The sequence below is a fragment of the Poecilia reticulata genome, chromosome 20 (genome assembly GCF_904066995.2).
Source record: "Poecilia reticulata chromosome 20, P_reticulata-male-v2, whole genome shotgun sequence".
NCBI lineage: Eukaryota > Metazoa > Chordata > Actinopteri > Cyprinodontiformes > Poeciliidae > Poecilia > Poecilia reticulata.
Window position 1 is genome coordinate 18717417 of NC_088849.1, and position 13033 is coordinate 18730449.

At 42.4% G+C, this 13033-nt stretch overlaps 1 protein-coding gene and 1 long non-coding RNA gene across 8 annotated transcripts in view; one reads left to right on the forward strand and one right to left on the reverse strand.

Annotated features, from left to right (window-relative positions):
- The window catches only part of LOC103456942 (structural maintenance of chromosomes flexible hinge domain-containing protein 1-like), a 37214-nt gene that overhangs the window by 15972 nt on the left and 8209 nt on the right, over positions 1-13033 (forward strand). For 4 of the 5 annotated variants that reach the window (XM_081601545.1, XM_081601544.1, XM_008396827.3 and 1 more), the window contains 12 exons: positions 278-365; positions 1012-1143; positions 1287-1442; positions 1526-1652; positions 2281-2400; positions 2619-2704; positions 2800-2919; positions 2992-3173; positions 4041-4048; positions 12069-12185; positions 12384-12454; positions 12532-12700. In XM_081601545.1, coding sequence (XP_081457671.1) covers positions 278-365; positions 1012-1143; positions 1287-1442; positions 1526-1652; positions 2281-2400; positions 2619-2704; positions 2800-2919; positions 2992-3173; positions 4041-4048; positions 12069-12185; positions 12384-12454; positions 12532-12700 — 1376 coding nt within the window. The remainder of the gene's footprint in view (positions 1-277; positions 366-1011; positions 1144-1286; positions 1443-1525; positions 1653-2280; positions 2401-2618; positions 2705-2799; positions 2920-2991; positions 3174-4040; positions 4049-12068; positions 12186-12383; positions 12455-12531; positions 12701-13033) is intronic. The other variant, XM_081601546.1, reaches the window with a different exon arrangement.
- On the reverse strand, positions 4214-12062 carry LOC145549369 (uncharacterized). Of its 3 annotated transcripts, none has more exons than XR_014085313.1 (3): positions 11715-12062; positions 11098-11640; positions 4214-10701 (listed from the first exon to the last, which is right to left on the reverse strand). It is a non-coding gene; the product is annotated as an uncharacterized LOC145549369 (long non-coding RNA). The 3 variants fall into 3 exon arrangements; XR_014085314.1 differs by having other exon boundaries at positions 4214-4877; positions 4952-10701; positions 11098-12062; XR_014085312.1 differs by having other exon boundaries at positions 11098-12062.

Genomic DNA, 13033 nt, shown 5'->3' on the forward strand with positions numbered 1-13033 from the left:
GTGATGTACTTTACACATAATTTTTGCCTCCGTTTTGCTGGATGATTAAAGGAGTAGAAAAACTGAAGTTATTGGTTGGTTTTCTTTACTAATTGCCAAATTTGACAGTTGATATCTCCTATTTATTTACAATAATTCTGAAACTAGGACATAATTTCAAAACAGGCAGATTTTCAGTATCAAGTAAGCTACCTGTAAATAGTGACCCTGAAGTGTAGAAGAAATATTACAAAACTGTTGTATAAAGTGAGAAGATTGCATTTGTGCTTTACTACAGAGAAGAAGAAATCCCAACACGTGTTGGGGAATACACTGTAGAGTTTTCTCTACAAACCAACAAAAAAGAAGACCATCTTAGGAGTCAGGTTGGTTTAAACGTAATCACTGTTTAAAGTCAAAAAGCATAAATAAATAGTTTGTCATCAAATGCCTTAGTCATTTTTAGAGTGTTCATTCCTGTACTTAAAGGGTTAGTTCAGACTATTTGCAATTTTCTGAAATTATCTGTAATAGAAGGCCTTTTGAAAATTAAAATAATCCAGCAGCGCTAAATATGGCCTGTTCTTAAGCTTTTCAAATCTCAGATTTGTTATAGAATCACAATCGGCTGATCTGACAAATCAGTTAATGAGGTACAGACACATGAAATGTTTGGTTCAAGAAAACAACTAGCATAACCATTCTGTTGATTTCACTAATATTACTAGAACTACTAATATGACCATTTTCAGTTTGAATTGATTTAAATTGTGAAAGTCAATCAAAGCACATTATCTACGTCCAACTTGATGTTAGCTTCCATAACCCCAATTCATTTCAGTTTTATGCAATATCTAAGAGGAAATAACTTTCTAATACAGGTGAAGGAACACCAGAAATCTGAACTAACTCTTTAATGCACTCAAGGCATGATCTGATCACTCAAGGTTCACTTTAATAAATGTATTTTCAATTGCATCTTTTATAACTTTAGTAGTTCAAATCCTTGGCTGATTGTTTTCTGTCTCATAGATCTGTGTAAATGTTGTGGCCAATGAACCCATCACACTAGAACCTGACTGTCAACAACAAACTCCAGTTGTTTTCTACTGTACAGAGATGGCCAATCGAATCTTGGTTGAAAACATGACTTTGAAGATAACGGTGAGCTAACGTCCTCTTATGGATTCACAATTCACAACTTTGAAATTCTTTCTCTGTAAAAGCTACACTTGTAATTTGCAACTGTAGCTTTTACAGAAAGAGTAAAAGCTACAGTTGAGTCAAGTTTGTTTGACTCTTTCCAGGATCAGTTTGGAAATTCAGCCGGGCAGAACCTGAATGGTACTGTGTCCATCTCAATAAAGTGTCCTGAAGAAGAAAGAAGCAGAATCCTCCCTCTGTTTGATGGAAGAACTAACATCATTTCAGTTAAGTTGATAGAAGGAAGTGTCCTCATCAATGTAAGTAACATTCCTTCTGCTGGACAAATTATTTTTATAAGTTTGTTGTCCTTATAAAAAGCTTCATACCTTCTCACCCTTAGAGTTTAGCGATCATGGAGGACAGTCCTGGTGAGAATGGAAGCAGATATGTTCTCCACTTCAAACCAGAAGTGACAAATCCTCCCACATCTCTGAGTCCCTTTGAACTGCCCTTCCATTTTTATAACGGTAAATTGTACAAAATGTATTTTAGAACAAAGATTTTCTATTTGTGCAAAACTAATACATTCCTAAAAATTTCTCATATATGTGGTACTAGGTTGCAAGCAATAATGAATCCTGCTCTTACTTCTTTAAAGGAACTATCTTTTTAAATGCAAATAATGTCCACTTATCCAATCAAGGAACATTTTTTCTTTTTTTAAAAAAAAGACTGGTCAAAATAGAAGTTCTTCACATTTAAAGTTATGACTAATCATTTCAAAAGCTTTTTTAATTCTTTCTAAAACAGTCAAATAACGTCATTTATATTTGAAGGGTGCTGACATTCTCATATACTCAGAGAATGTCTTTTGATAATAGCACTTGTTGAGATCAGAAAAAATGGTTTTAATATCCAGCCAACAAAAATTATATCCCTGTTTTTGGTGGTAAAACAGTATCCACTACAAACTTTATCAGATAATCACAGTTTTAGTTTCTTGAGAAGAGAAATTTAAAACAAATATTCAAAATGAGACCTGTTCTAGTAAAAGTACAATGAAGCATGTCAACGTTCATTTTGTTTAAAATAAATCTGCTTTTGGTGTTTAAATTGTTTGTCCTGAAGACTTTTGTCTTCCTGTTGATCTTTTAGATTTTGAGAACCAACAAAAAAAAGTTGAACTGATGAAGAAGAAGGATGAACTGACTGAGGCTGTAAAAGAATGCAATAAATTCTTTCATAAAATTTGCGATCAGAAGGATTTGCTGAAAAGTAAGACTTATTTTTGTGATATTTGCAGTTTCCCTGTGTGGGTTACATGCTGAGCTTTGTTGCTTTGCCACAAGGAGGTCCTGAGTTCAAATCCCGGCTTGGGATTGATTCTTGATTTTCTGAGCTAACATGTTGTCAACATTCCTCTCAGCCCCATTTATCACTTATGTTCCCTGTTTCTGTGTAGTTTACAGCTTAATATATTCTTCTCACTATAGATAATGTCGACGTCTCAACTAGGAAAGAAGTTTCTCTCAGAAATGAGCTGAATGAAAGAGGCATAAAAACAGAACACCAGTTATCAGTACGTTTTGAAGAACTTTTACTTTTGTTTTTCTTCTTAAGTTGCAGTTATTTATTTTTTTCAAGATGGCATTCATGTATATTTAACTTTCTCAGATCACAGATATTAAAAGATGCCTAAAGCAGAAGACCTCTGAATTGGAAACAATAGAGAAAACTCCAAGAAGAATCTTTTCCATTCATGGAAAATTCAACGGGCCTGACATTCTTGGAATGGTGATGAGAACTTTCAAAGCAGTATTTCTGTTCTGAGGTCCGTGTTTACAGGCTTTGACTTGCTGATTGCAGGTTGGCCAACTGGCCTTTGTTGCCGATGATGATGTTGCAAGGGTCATCTCGTGGATCTTGCAAGGAGACATGGACTGTGTCATCACCACAACGACAACAGCAGCTCAGAAACTTTATGAAGACACACGAGGCAATCAGCAGGTTATGGCCCTCGACAATATTCTTGTGCAACAGGAAGACAGGTAGAACAATATTTTGTAATACAAAAAAATTGTTTGAATCTCCTGGAATAAATATTTTTGATTTGTTCCCAGAGTTACTTTTTGGGTGTTTTTAGAAGCATTGTGATATTTTCCTTTAATCATTTGGCCTGTGCTTTTTCTGAATCATGCATATTCCTGTAAATATAAACCAGACATACAGTAGCATCGCTTTTGTTATTGTTGTATTGCCACAAGGGGGAGACAAAGTTTGGCAAAAAAAAAAAATTCTGCGACTGACTTGTTCTACTTAATGGGCAACTTGTATAAGTGAATCCATTTTGATTAATAAGACATTTTGTGACTGAGCACCTGGTGCCTGATTTTCACAAGGATGTGGTTATTTTTTGGAAATTTGTTTTCTGATCTGAATATGCAATTTCTATTTTGTAAAATATTATTGATAACTACTTAGATTCAACTCAGTTACAGCCGTGGTGTCCAAAGTCGGTCCTCGAGGGCCGGCATCCTGCATGTTTTAGTTCTTTCTCTGGTGGAAGTAACAACTTCCTCAGCATGTCAATGTTCTTCTAAGTAAGCCTTATAATGAGTCATTATTTGATCCAGGTGAGTTAAACCAGGGAGAGACCAAAATGCTGTAACTTGAGAACAGACTTTAGGCACCATTGAGTTACAGCAAAATAAAATGTCATTGATTTCTGGAAACATGATCTGACAACATGAGTTGAAATGATTGGTTAAATAAAATATAGGCAATTTTCTAAAATTGTTAACTGTTCTCTGTGCCTTTTTATGCAAAGTTGACAATGAGAATCCATTTTGCAGTACTGTAAATTTAGAATTCCTTCTTTTGGATTTATTTATTTTTTTATTTACCATATCTTATAGACCCCTGCCACATGTGGCGATACTAGACGGAAACTCAGATTTGGTGAACTTTTAGTTTTAATAGGTTGCACAACAACGCCACCCTGGGAATTTCACCCAGAGAATATTTCTTTTGGTATAAGGCACACAGGTTCAGTTATGCATGAATTTAGCACATCTGAGACAGGTTCAAATTTATAAAACAACCATTTATTAAGCTCTTTTTAAAACACTTTTTAAAACCAGTTTCTTTTTTAAGAATGGGACACAAAGGAAAACAAAGAAAATCAAAGTAAGTGCAGTAGCTGAAGTTACCGGCCAGAGGGGGCGCTATAGGGACGGAATCCACCAAACACAGCAAACAAACAAAAAAAAACCCTTTGACACACCAGACGCAGTGAGACAACCCCAAACTCAAGAATCACAGCACGCAGAAGAGGAAGACACCGTCACCACACAAACACCGCCACCGGACCTCAGCAACTGCAAAACAACAAAAGAAAAACAGTTAACCAAGATAACAATCTTAAACCTAATTAGAAAAAAAACAATATCAGCCCAACTAAATAAAAGACAAAAAGGGCCGTAAGCAAAATAAGTAAAGTAATAGAAATTAACAATAGCCAATGCAAGTTAAAACATCAGGACCATGCGTGGCCCGCTTGTCATGCCACAACAGGAGGTGAAAGGGGTGCGCCGATGCCACACCCCACACACCGCTTCGATGGAGGCGGATAATACCGCCGCAGTCCAACTTTAAAAACGACTGAGATGGAAGTCCGGGAAACGAACGCAGACAGAGCAAAGCAGAGTAGATCCGAGCAGAACAGAGCAGCAATGGTCCAACTGTGGGGGGACCTAGGAAAAATTAATTAGCCACCATTTTAAATAAAACTAACAAACTATTGCTTAGATGAGCGTTAGTTTCCTACCTGCCGATCCAAACACGCACACACACACTCGCAGAAGGAGGAAGAGAAGGAGCGCAGCGCAGTGGCGCTTTACCTATAATCACAATTCAATTTAGATTTTCTGGCCAAGATCAGCTGAAGTGCAGGGAGAGAGAACACCTACCACCAGGATCTTAGTGTAGCACGCACCAGCCAGAGATTTTGTTACTTTCCGCTGCCAGAGTCCACAGGATGCAAGCCACACAGCGGAAGAGCAAAGACGACACATCCTGAATGAATGCCGCAGCTCCTTATATACCACGCCCACCTTATCAACCGGAACTTCTCACCTGACAACCACCTGTGTGGAATTAGGTGCATTTCTATACCACTACATTCTACCCCCCCTTCTTGCATCGTCGACCCGACGATGACCAATTCAAACCAATACCATTAGTTCCAAGGTCTAAACATCGCTGATACAGTTGACAGGGATGCAGAAGAACCTCCGGGAAGAACGTCTCCTGCTGGCCGTGGAAGATGGTACACATTAGAATGTTGTCCAGCAGTTGTACGTTTGGAGCGACGTAGGGCCACTGGATCAAAACAGCTGACAGTTGGAACAGTCCCAGATGTAGAGGGTTCAGCGGATACAACTGGCTCACATGGTGACCCCGGTTCCCGGGATGCAGCTGGAGGCTGTGATCTACCAGAAGGTAAGTCAGAAGCAACCACCAGGGGTTGTTCACAAACAAACAGATCATAATCAAAGGGGCCATTGTCCTCAGACAGTCCCTTTTCTACAGGAGGCAAGTTGTGAGGAGGAATGTGATCAGGAGGAACAACACCAACCACAGGCTTTAGCATGGTACGATGCACCTGTCTTACTTTACTCTGGTCATTCATAGGTGCGATTGTGTAAACAGAGCCATCCTCCTTTGGTGCCCTCAACACTTTATACTTAACAGAGCTCCATCGGTCCCTGGTCTTATGAGGCCCCCTAGCAGTAAAGTCACGCAAAAACACAAATTGACCTTCCTTTAGTGGCAGATGTTTCACATGAGTGTCATGGGCATGCCTTCGGCGATCTGCAGCATGTTTCAGGTGCTCTCTAGCCCCATCAAAGGCTACCTGCAAACGAGCCTGATGCTCTTGAACCCACTCATGGACAGAACCACCAACTGGACTCTCAACTCTACCCAACAGGAAATCTAGGGGCAGTCTAGGTTCCTGACCAAACATCAAAAGGAAAGGAGACTCTCCAGTAGATTGGTGAGGAGTTGTGTTGTAGCAATAAAGAACCTGGGGCAAACAGGCATGCCAATCTCTTTTCCGAGATGCAGGCAGCGTCCTTAACAGATTGTGCAGTGTCCGATTAAAACGCTCACATTGGCCATTTCCTTCTGGGTGGTATGGAGTGGTGCGTGATTTTATAATACCATACAAGCTACACAGCTGCTGGATAAGTGAGCTCTCAAAGTTACGACCCTGGTCGGAGTGCAACCGAGCTGGAACACCGAACTTATAAAACCATTCAGACACCAAAACCTTAGCCACAGTGGCTGCTCGCTGATCCCGTGTGGGGACAGCAACAGTATATTTACTGAAAACATCCGTCAAGACCAAGACATTTTCTAAGCCATTCTGAGTGGGCTCTAAGGTGGTATAATCAATAGCCAAAATTTCATTAGGACGTGACGCTAGTAAATGTCCCATGTAGCCATGAGCTTTAGGGTGGACATCCTTTGCCACCTGGCACCTCTCACAAGCCTGGCACCATTGGGCCACTTCAGAGGCCATATGAGGCCAGTAACACCGGGACCGCAAGAGCGCCAAAGTTCGCTCCACTCCCTGGTGACCATGTTCTTCATGGACTTGGGTCAGAACATCTTTAATTAGCACACTTGGTAGCACCAACTGGAACACAACATCACCCCCGTCAGATCTAAATACCCTTCGATAGAGAACTCCATTTCTCTCGACAAACCGGTCCCACTGTCGAAGCAAAACCAACGTGGATGAAGACAACTGGGCCCGCTCCTCTCGACTGGGATGCTGTCCCCTCTTCCAGAACACCAACATGTCTTGTAAAACAGGATCTGCCTGCTGCAAAGCACAAAGTTCAGCTGTAGTATGCTGTGGCAAAACTGCAACAACTGCTTGGGTTGCCTCAACCTTTTCAATCCCCAAAGCTTCCTGCAATGCTCTAGGCATAGCTGTACCTGGAAGCATGACTTTCACATCTGGTGGATCAGGTGGGTGCTGGCGAGAAAGTGCATCAGCATTGGTGTTACTCCGACCTGACCGGTACTTTATCTCAAAATCAAAAGATGCTAGCTGAGCAGCCCACCTCTGTTCAGTGGCAGCCAATTTAGCGGTGGACAGATGGCTGAGAGGGTTGTTATCGGTGTAGACAATACATCTGTTCCCCAACAGATACTCCCTAAACTTGTCAGTCATGGCCCACTTAAGGGCCAGAAACTCAAGCTTCATGGAGCTGTAATTTACCATGTTTCGCTCTGTGGGTCTCAAACCGCGACTGGCATAAGCAATCGGTCTCACCTTGCCTCCTTGCATCTGAGAGAGAACTGCTCCCAAGCCACCATGGCTGGCATCAACCTCCAAGATAAATGGCTGAGTGAAATCTGCATAGGCCAACACTGGTGTTGTTATCAACTTAGCCTTCAGGATTTCAAAGCTCTTTTGACACTCATCAGTCCAACATGCAGCAAGTCCACAATCTGATTTCTTACCAGCTTTGGCACCAGTACACTGAGCCACAGCTCTATGCAAAGGAGCTGCCAGTTTTGCAAAACCTTCTACAAAACGACGGTAATAACTGGCAAAGCCAAGGAACGACCGAAGTTCTGAAACTTTAGAGGGAGTTGGCCAGTTGGCTACAACTTCAACTTTACTAGGATCTGTAGCAACCCCTTCACCAGAGATCACATGTCCTAAATAACGTACCTCTTTTTGAAAGAAGGAACATTTACTGAGCTTTGCTTTAAGCCCCTGTTGCAAAAGTCGATCCAGCACCACCTTCAAGCGTTCCAGATGTTGATCCACACTTGAAGAGAAAACAACAATGTCATCAAGATATAACAGGACAGATTGGCACTGTTGATCCCCAAAAATCCGCTGCATTAACCGCTGGAATGTGCTAGGCGCATTACAGAGCCCAAAAGGCATCCGGTTCCATTCAAACAGCCCAAAGGGGGTACAAAAGGCAGTTTTTGAACGATCTGCCTCCACAACTGGAACCTGATTATACCCGCTAGCCAGATCAAGGGTGGAAAACCAACATGCACCAGACAAGGCATCCAACGACTCTTCTATTCGTGGAAGAGGAAAAGAATCTTTTCGGGTCTTGCTATTCAACTGCCTATAGTCAACACACATCCGAATACTTCCATCTTTCTTTCTCACCAAAACTATGGGAGAAGCATATGGGCTGCTACTCTCTCTAATGATCTGTGAAGCTAGTAATTGGTTGATATGGTCCTTCACCACCTCATAATCAGAAGGGGGAATACGCCTATAGCGTTGTTTAACTGGGACATCGTCAACCAAAGGAATTTCGTGAGCTATCACACTAGTACAGCCCAGGTCACCATCATGAGATGAGAAAACTGTCATGTACTGATGGAGCAATGATCTCACCTGACCTTGTTCTTCCACAGGCAGTGAAGACAAATCCAAGTCCTTCACCTGCTGTTGCACACTAACTGAAGCTGTCTGGCACCCCAGCGTGGCTACTTTTGCTGGAACTTCAGTAATTCCTGCAGGGAGACTCACCACATTAACAACATTCAGTGTGCCAACAACAGTGCGGGGGTATAACACCACTTCAGTCAAACCAACATTAATAATGGGCACATAAGCTGTACCCCTGATTACAGGAACCAAAGCAGGGGAAGCAAGCAAACCAGAAGGCAATCCGGACTCTAAAGGTTCAAACAGAGCGGTAGAGCTCGAGTACCCATCAGAACATGTGGCAGCCACAATTTTCATGACTCCACCAGGGATCCGACAGCCCTTTCTACCCCTGACCTTAGCCCTTCCAGGACTACGAGGCTCTTGCAAGTAGGCAGATTGACACTGCTGCAGTGCCTGCATAACTGCCTGGGGTGCCTCAGAGACACCAGACACAGAAGACCAAGCTACACCATGCAGCCCAAACAGTTCCTGATAACACTTCCTGATCACATTCATCCCCAAAACACCTGGGACTTTAGCTGGGAACTCACCACAAGGGTCCTGCACAACTAAAACACCACAGTTGGGAATCAATTTGCCACAGAGGTGTACATCAAGTTCTAAATAGCCAATATAAGGAATCCTAAAACCATTGGCAGCTCTAAGCTCCAACCAATGACACGAATGGAGGCGCTCCCAACCCCAGGACTCCATATGCTGACGAAAAAAACTCTCAGAGACAGTGGACACCATCGAACCAGTATCCACCAAACATGTGACTGTTACACCACCCATGACTACATCTGCATGAGGACAAGCTGAGATCAATTTAGAAGCACCCAAGCTTCCAGTAACGGCTTGTGAGCCAATAGCATCCCCACCCAAACTGTGGCTCTGCAGTTCGGTGGGAACTAGTTTTCCGCCGCTGAAGCAGAATGGGACCGAGTAGCTGAATCTGACTGAACTTGGGTTCGACGAGGGGCACGCACCCCGTCACACTCTCGTGCAAAATGACCAGGCTGATTACACCGCCTATAGATAACTGGACCAGCAAAGGGTGGACGGTTAGGACGACGGAAATTCTGCAACTGAGAAATGCTCTCACTAAGCTGCTGGAGCTGCTCTTGCTGATGCTTTAGCATTTCTCTTATCTGACTCATTTCCGTTGCTGATGTCAAAGAAGCCATCTGAGAACCGCCATGAACCCCATACTGGACACCATAAACTGAAGGAACCGACGGACTGCGGCTTCTCACAGGATGAGGTACCCCTTCGCGTTCCCACTGGATCGCTGCAGTCCTGACATCAAGCAAGGTGCTGTCTGGCCTCACGCGCACGAGCTGCTTCAGCTCACGACGCAGAGAACCGTCCAACACCTGCTCAACAAACTGATCTCTTAGCAGCGTCTCGGAATTCAACATACCAGCAGGTGCGCGTTGCTTTACCTTCTCCATAAGACCCATTAATGCGAGGGAGAACTCCTGAAGACTCTCTCCCTCTTGTTGTCTTCTGGAAAAGAAGGCCTCTTGCAGAGCAACATATGACTCTGAGCAACCGTACAATTCCTGTAAGATTTCAAATATTTTAGCAGGGTCCTCTCTCTCTGCACTAGAGCGATACTTTATTTCATTCCTAGCCTCTCCATCTAAGTGATCAAACAGGAAAAACGCTTGGTCAGCCACAGATAGATGTCGCGCTCTCATACACACCTTCGCTTCCTCCATCCACTCACTCAATCCTATGCCTGTCCTTCCTCTAAAGATGGGGCATTTCCTATCTCTAGGCACAAAAATCAGTCTCTCTGCTACAGGGAGACTAGGCGTAGGAGGGGCATTAGGCAATGCTGAAGAAGTGGACGGCTGAGCACTTAAGCTAGCCTGCCCTTGTCGCAACTGCTCATTGTCAGCTCTTAAGCTTGCTACCAGCTTTTTAAGTTCCTGAATTTCTTCTTCCATTGTCACAAGCTTATGCTGCTTCTGATTACTGCAGTGCAAAAATAAATGTAAAAAAAATCTACGGTTAAACTATTAACACCTCACCCACCACTTTGAAGCTCTACATGGAACCACTGCTGCTCTGTCTCTGGATCGGCCAATCTGCAAAAATAGGAGGGGAAAAAAAAATAAAAAATACACAAAACAAATATTGAAAAACAAATGCTTGTCTCAGATGTTCATAAAAAGCATAATCCTGCCGACAACGCCAAAAATGTGGCGATACTAGACGGAAACTCAGATTTGGTGAACTTTTAGTTTTAATAGGTTGCACAACAACGCCACCCTGGGAATTTCACCCAGAGAATATTTCTTTTGGTATAAGGCACACAGGTTCAGTTATGCATGAATTTAGCACATCTGAGACAGGTTCAAATTTATAAAACAACCATTTATTAAGCTCTTTTTAAAACACTTTTTAAAACCAGTTTCTTTTTTTAAGAATGGGACACAAAGGAAAACAAAGAAAATCAAAGTAAGTGCAGTAGCTGAAGTTACCGGCCAGAGGGGGCGCTATAGGGACGGAATCCACCAAACACAGCAAACAAACAAAAAAAAACCCTTTGACACACCAGACGCAGTGAGACAACCCCAAACTCAAGAATCACAGCACGCAGAAGAGGAAGACACCGTCACCACACAAACACCGCCACCGGACCTCAGCAACTGCAAAACAACAAAAGAAAAACAGTTAACCAAGATAACAATCTTAAACCTAATTAGAAAAAAAACAATATCAGCCCAACTAAATAAAAGACAAAAAGGGCCGTAAGCAAAATAAGTAAAGTAATAGAAATTAACAATAGCCAATGCAAGTTAAAACATCAGGACCATGCGTGGCCCGCTTGTCATGCCACAACAGGAGGTGAAAGGGGTGCGCCGATGCCACACCCCACACACCGCTTCGATGGAGGCGGATAATACCGCCGCAGTCCAACTTTAAAAACGACTGAGATGGAAGTCCGGGAAACGAACGCAGACAGAGCAAAGCAGAGTAGATCCGAGCAGAACAGAGCAGCAATGGTCCAACTGTGGGGGGACCTAGGAAAAATTAATTAGCCACCATTTTAAATAAAACTAACAAACTATTGCTTAGATGAGCGTTAGTTTCCTACCTGCCGATCCAAACACGCACACACACACTCGCAGAAGGAGGAAGAGAAGGAGCGCAGCGCAGTGGCGCTTTACCTATAATCACAATTCAATTTAGATTTTCTGGCCAAGATCAGCTGAAGTGCAGGGAGAGAGAACACCTACCACCAGGATCTTAGTGTAGCACGCACCAGCCAGAGATTTTGTTACTTTCCGCTGCCAGAGTCCACAGGATGCAAGCCACACAGCGGAAGAGCAAAGACGACACATCCTGAATGAATGCCGCAGCTCCTTATATACCACGCCCACCTTATCAACCGGAACTTCTCACCTGACAACCACCTGTGTGGAATTAGGTGCATTTCTATACCACTACACACATATAAGAAAACGTCAAGAACTTTTTGAACCTTCTGGAAACCCAACCTTTGCCAGGAAACACCTGATTTATTGTGACAAACAGCTGAGTTGTGATCACAATAACCTGATAAAAGGTAATTACTTTCCTCTTGATTCAAGTTTCTCTTGTTTATGGCTTATAATATTTTTCTTTTTTTTTTTTCAATTTTGAGATTTTTTCCATATTTTTCTGTTTGTTGTTTGTGTATTTTTCACATTACTCTGTCACTCCAGTAGGGTTTTGGGTAAATCATCACATATCTGAAAACGTCCCTCTTGTTTTTTTTTGCCAGTGTTTAAAAACCTCCTTGGCGACACGATTCTGATGGATGACTTAATCTCAGCCACCAACTACAGAAAGGCGGTGAGTGGTTTTAGCTGACAGGATTCTGCCATGTTAACCAGCAGGAGGACGGTTAGCTGATAGATTGTCTTTTGCAGCTTGTGGAGAGGTGTATACAGTGCCCCACCATACTGACCCGAACCGGGGAAAGAGTCAGTGCCAAGGGCAAATTTGGAGGTTCACAGAACAGAGCGCCACCGATTGACAAGCTGAAAGTGTTTGGAGCTCCTTTACCAGACAATTATGAAGAACTGAAGGAACAAATAGGTGACAAGTTTTCAATCATTTTTATTCATCCTGCTGTCAAAATATTGTTTGGTTAAATGTAATATTTGTTATCGTTATTAATTAATCAGTAGGGAACCTGTTTGTCAATAGGATTATATACCCTTATTTCTTCCATAGTATTTAGGAATAGTAGCTGCCAGGTGTTGCTAATGCAGTCACTAATCTGACAATGGACTTCTCTGCATATAATCTAGAGTTAAGCAGGAGGTCACCGCTGAACTTAGCTAAAAATTGTGTCATCGTTTTTTTAATTGGCAGCAAATCTAGACTAAAACGGCAGACAATGATGAGAATCAGGATTCTGAACTGGTT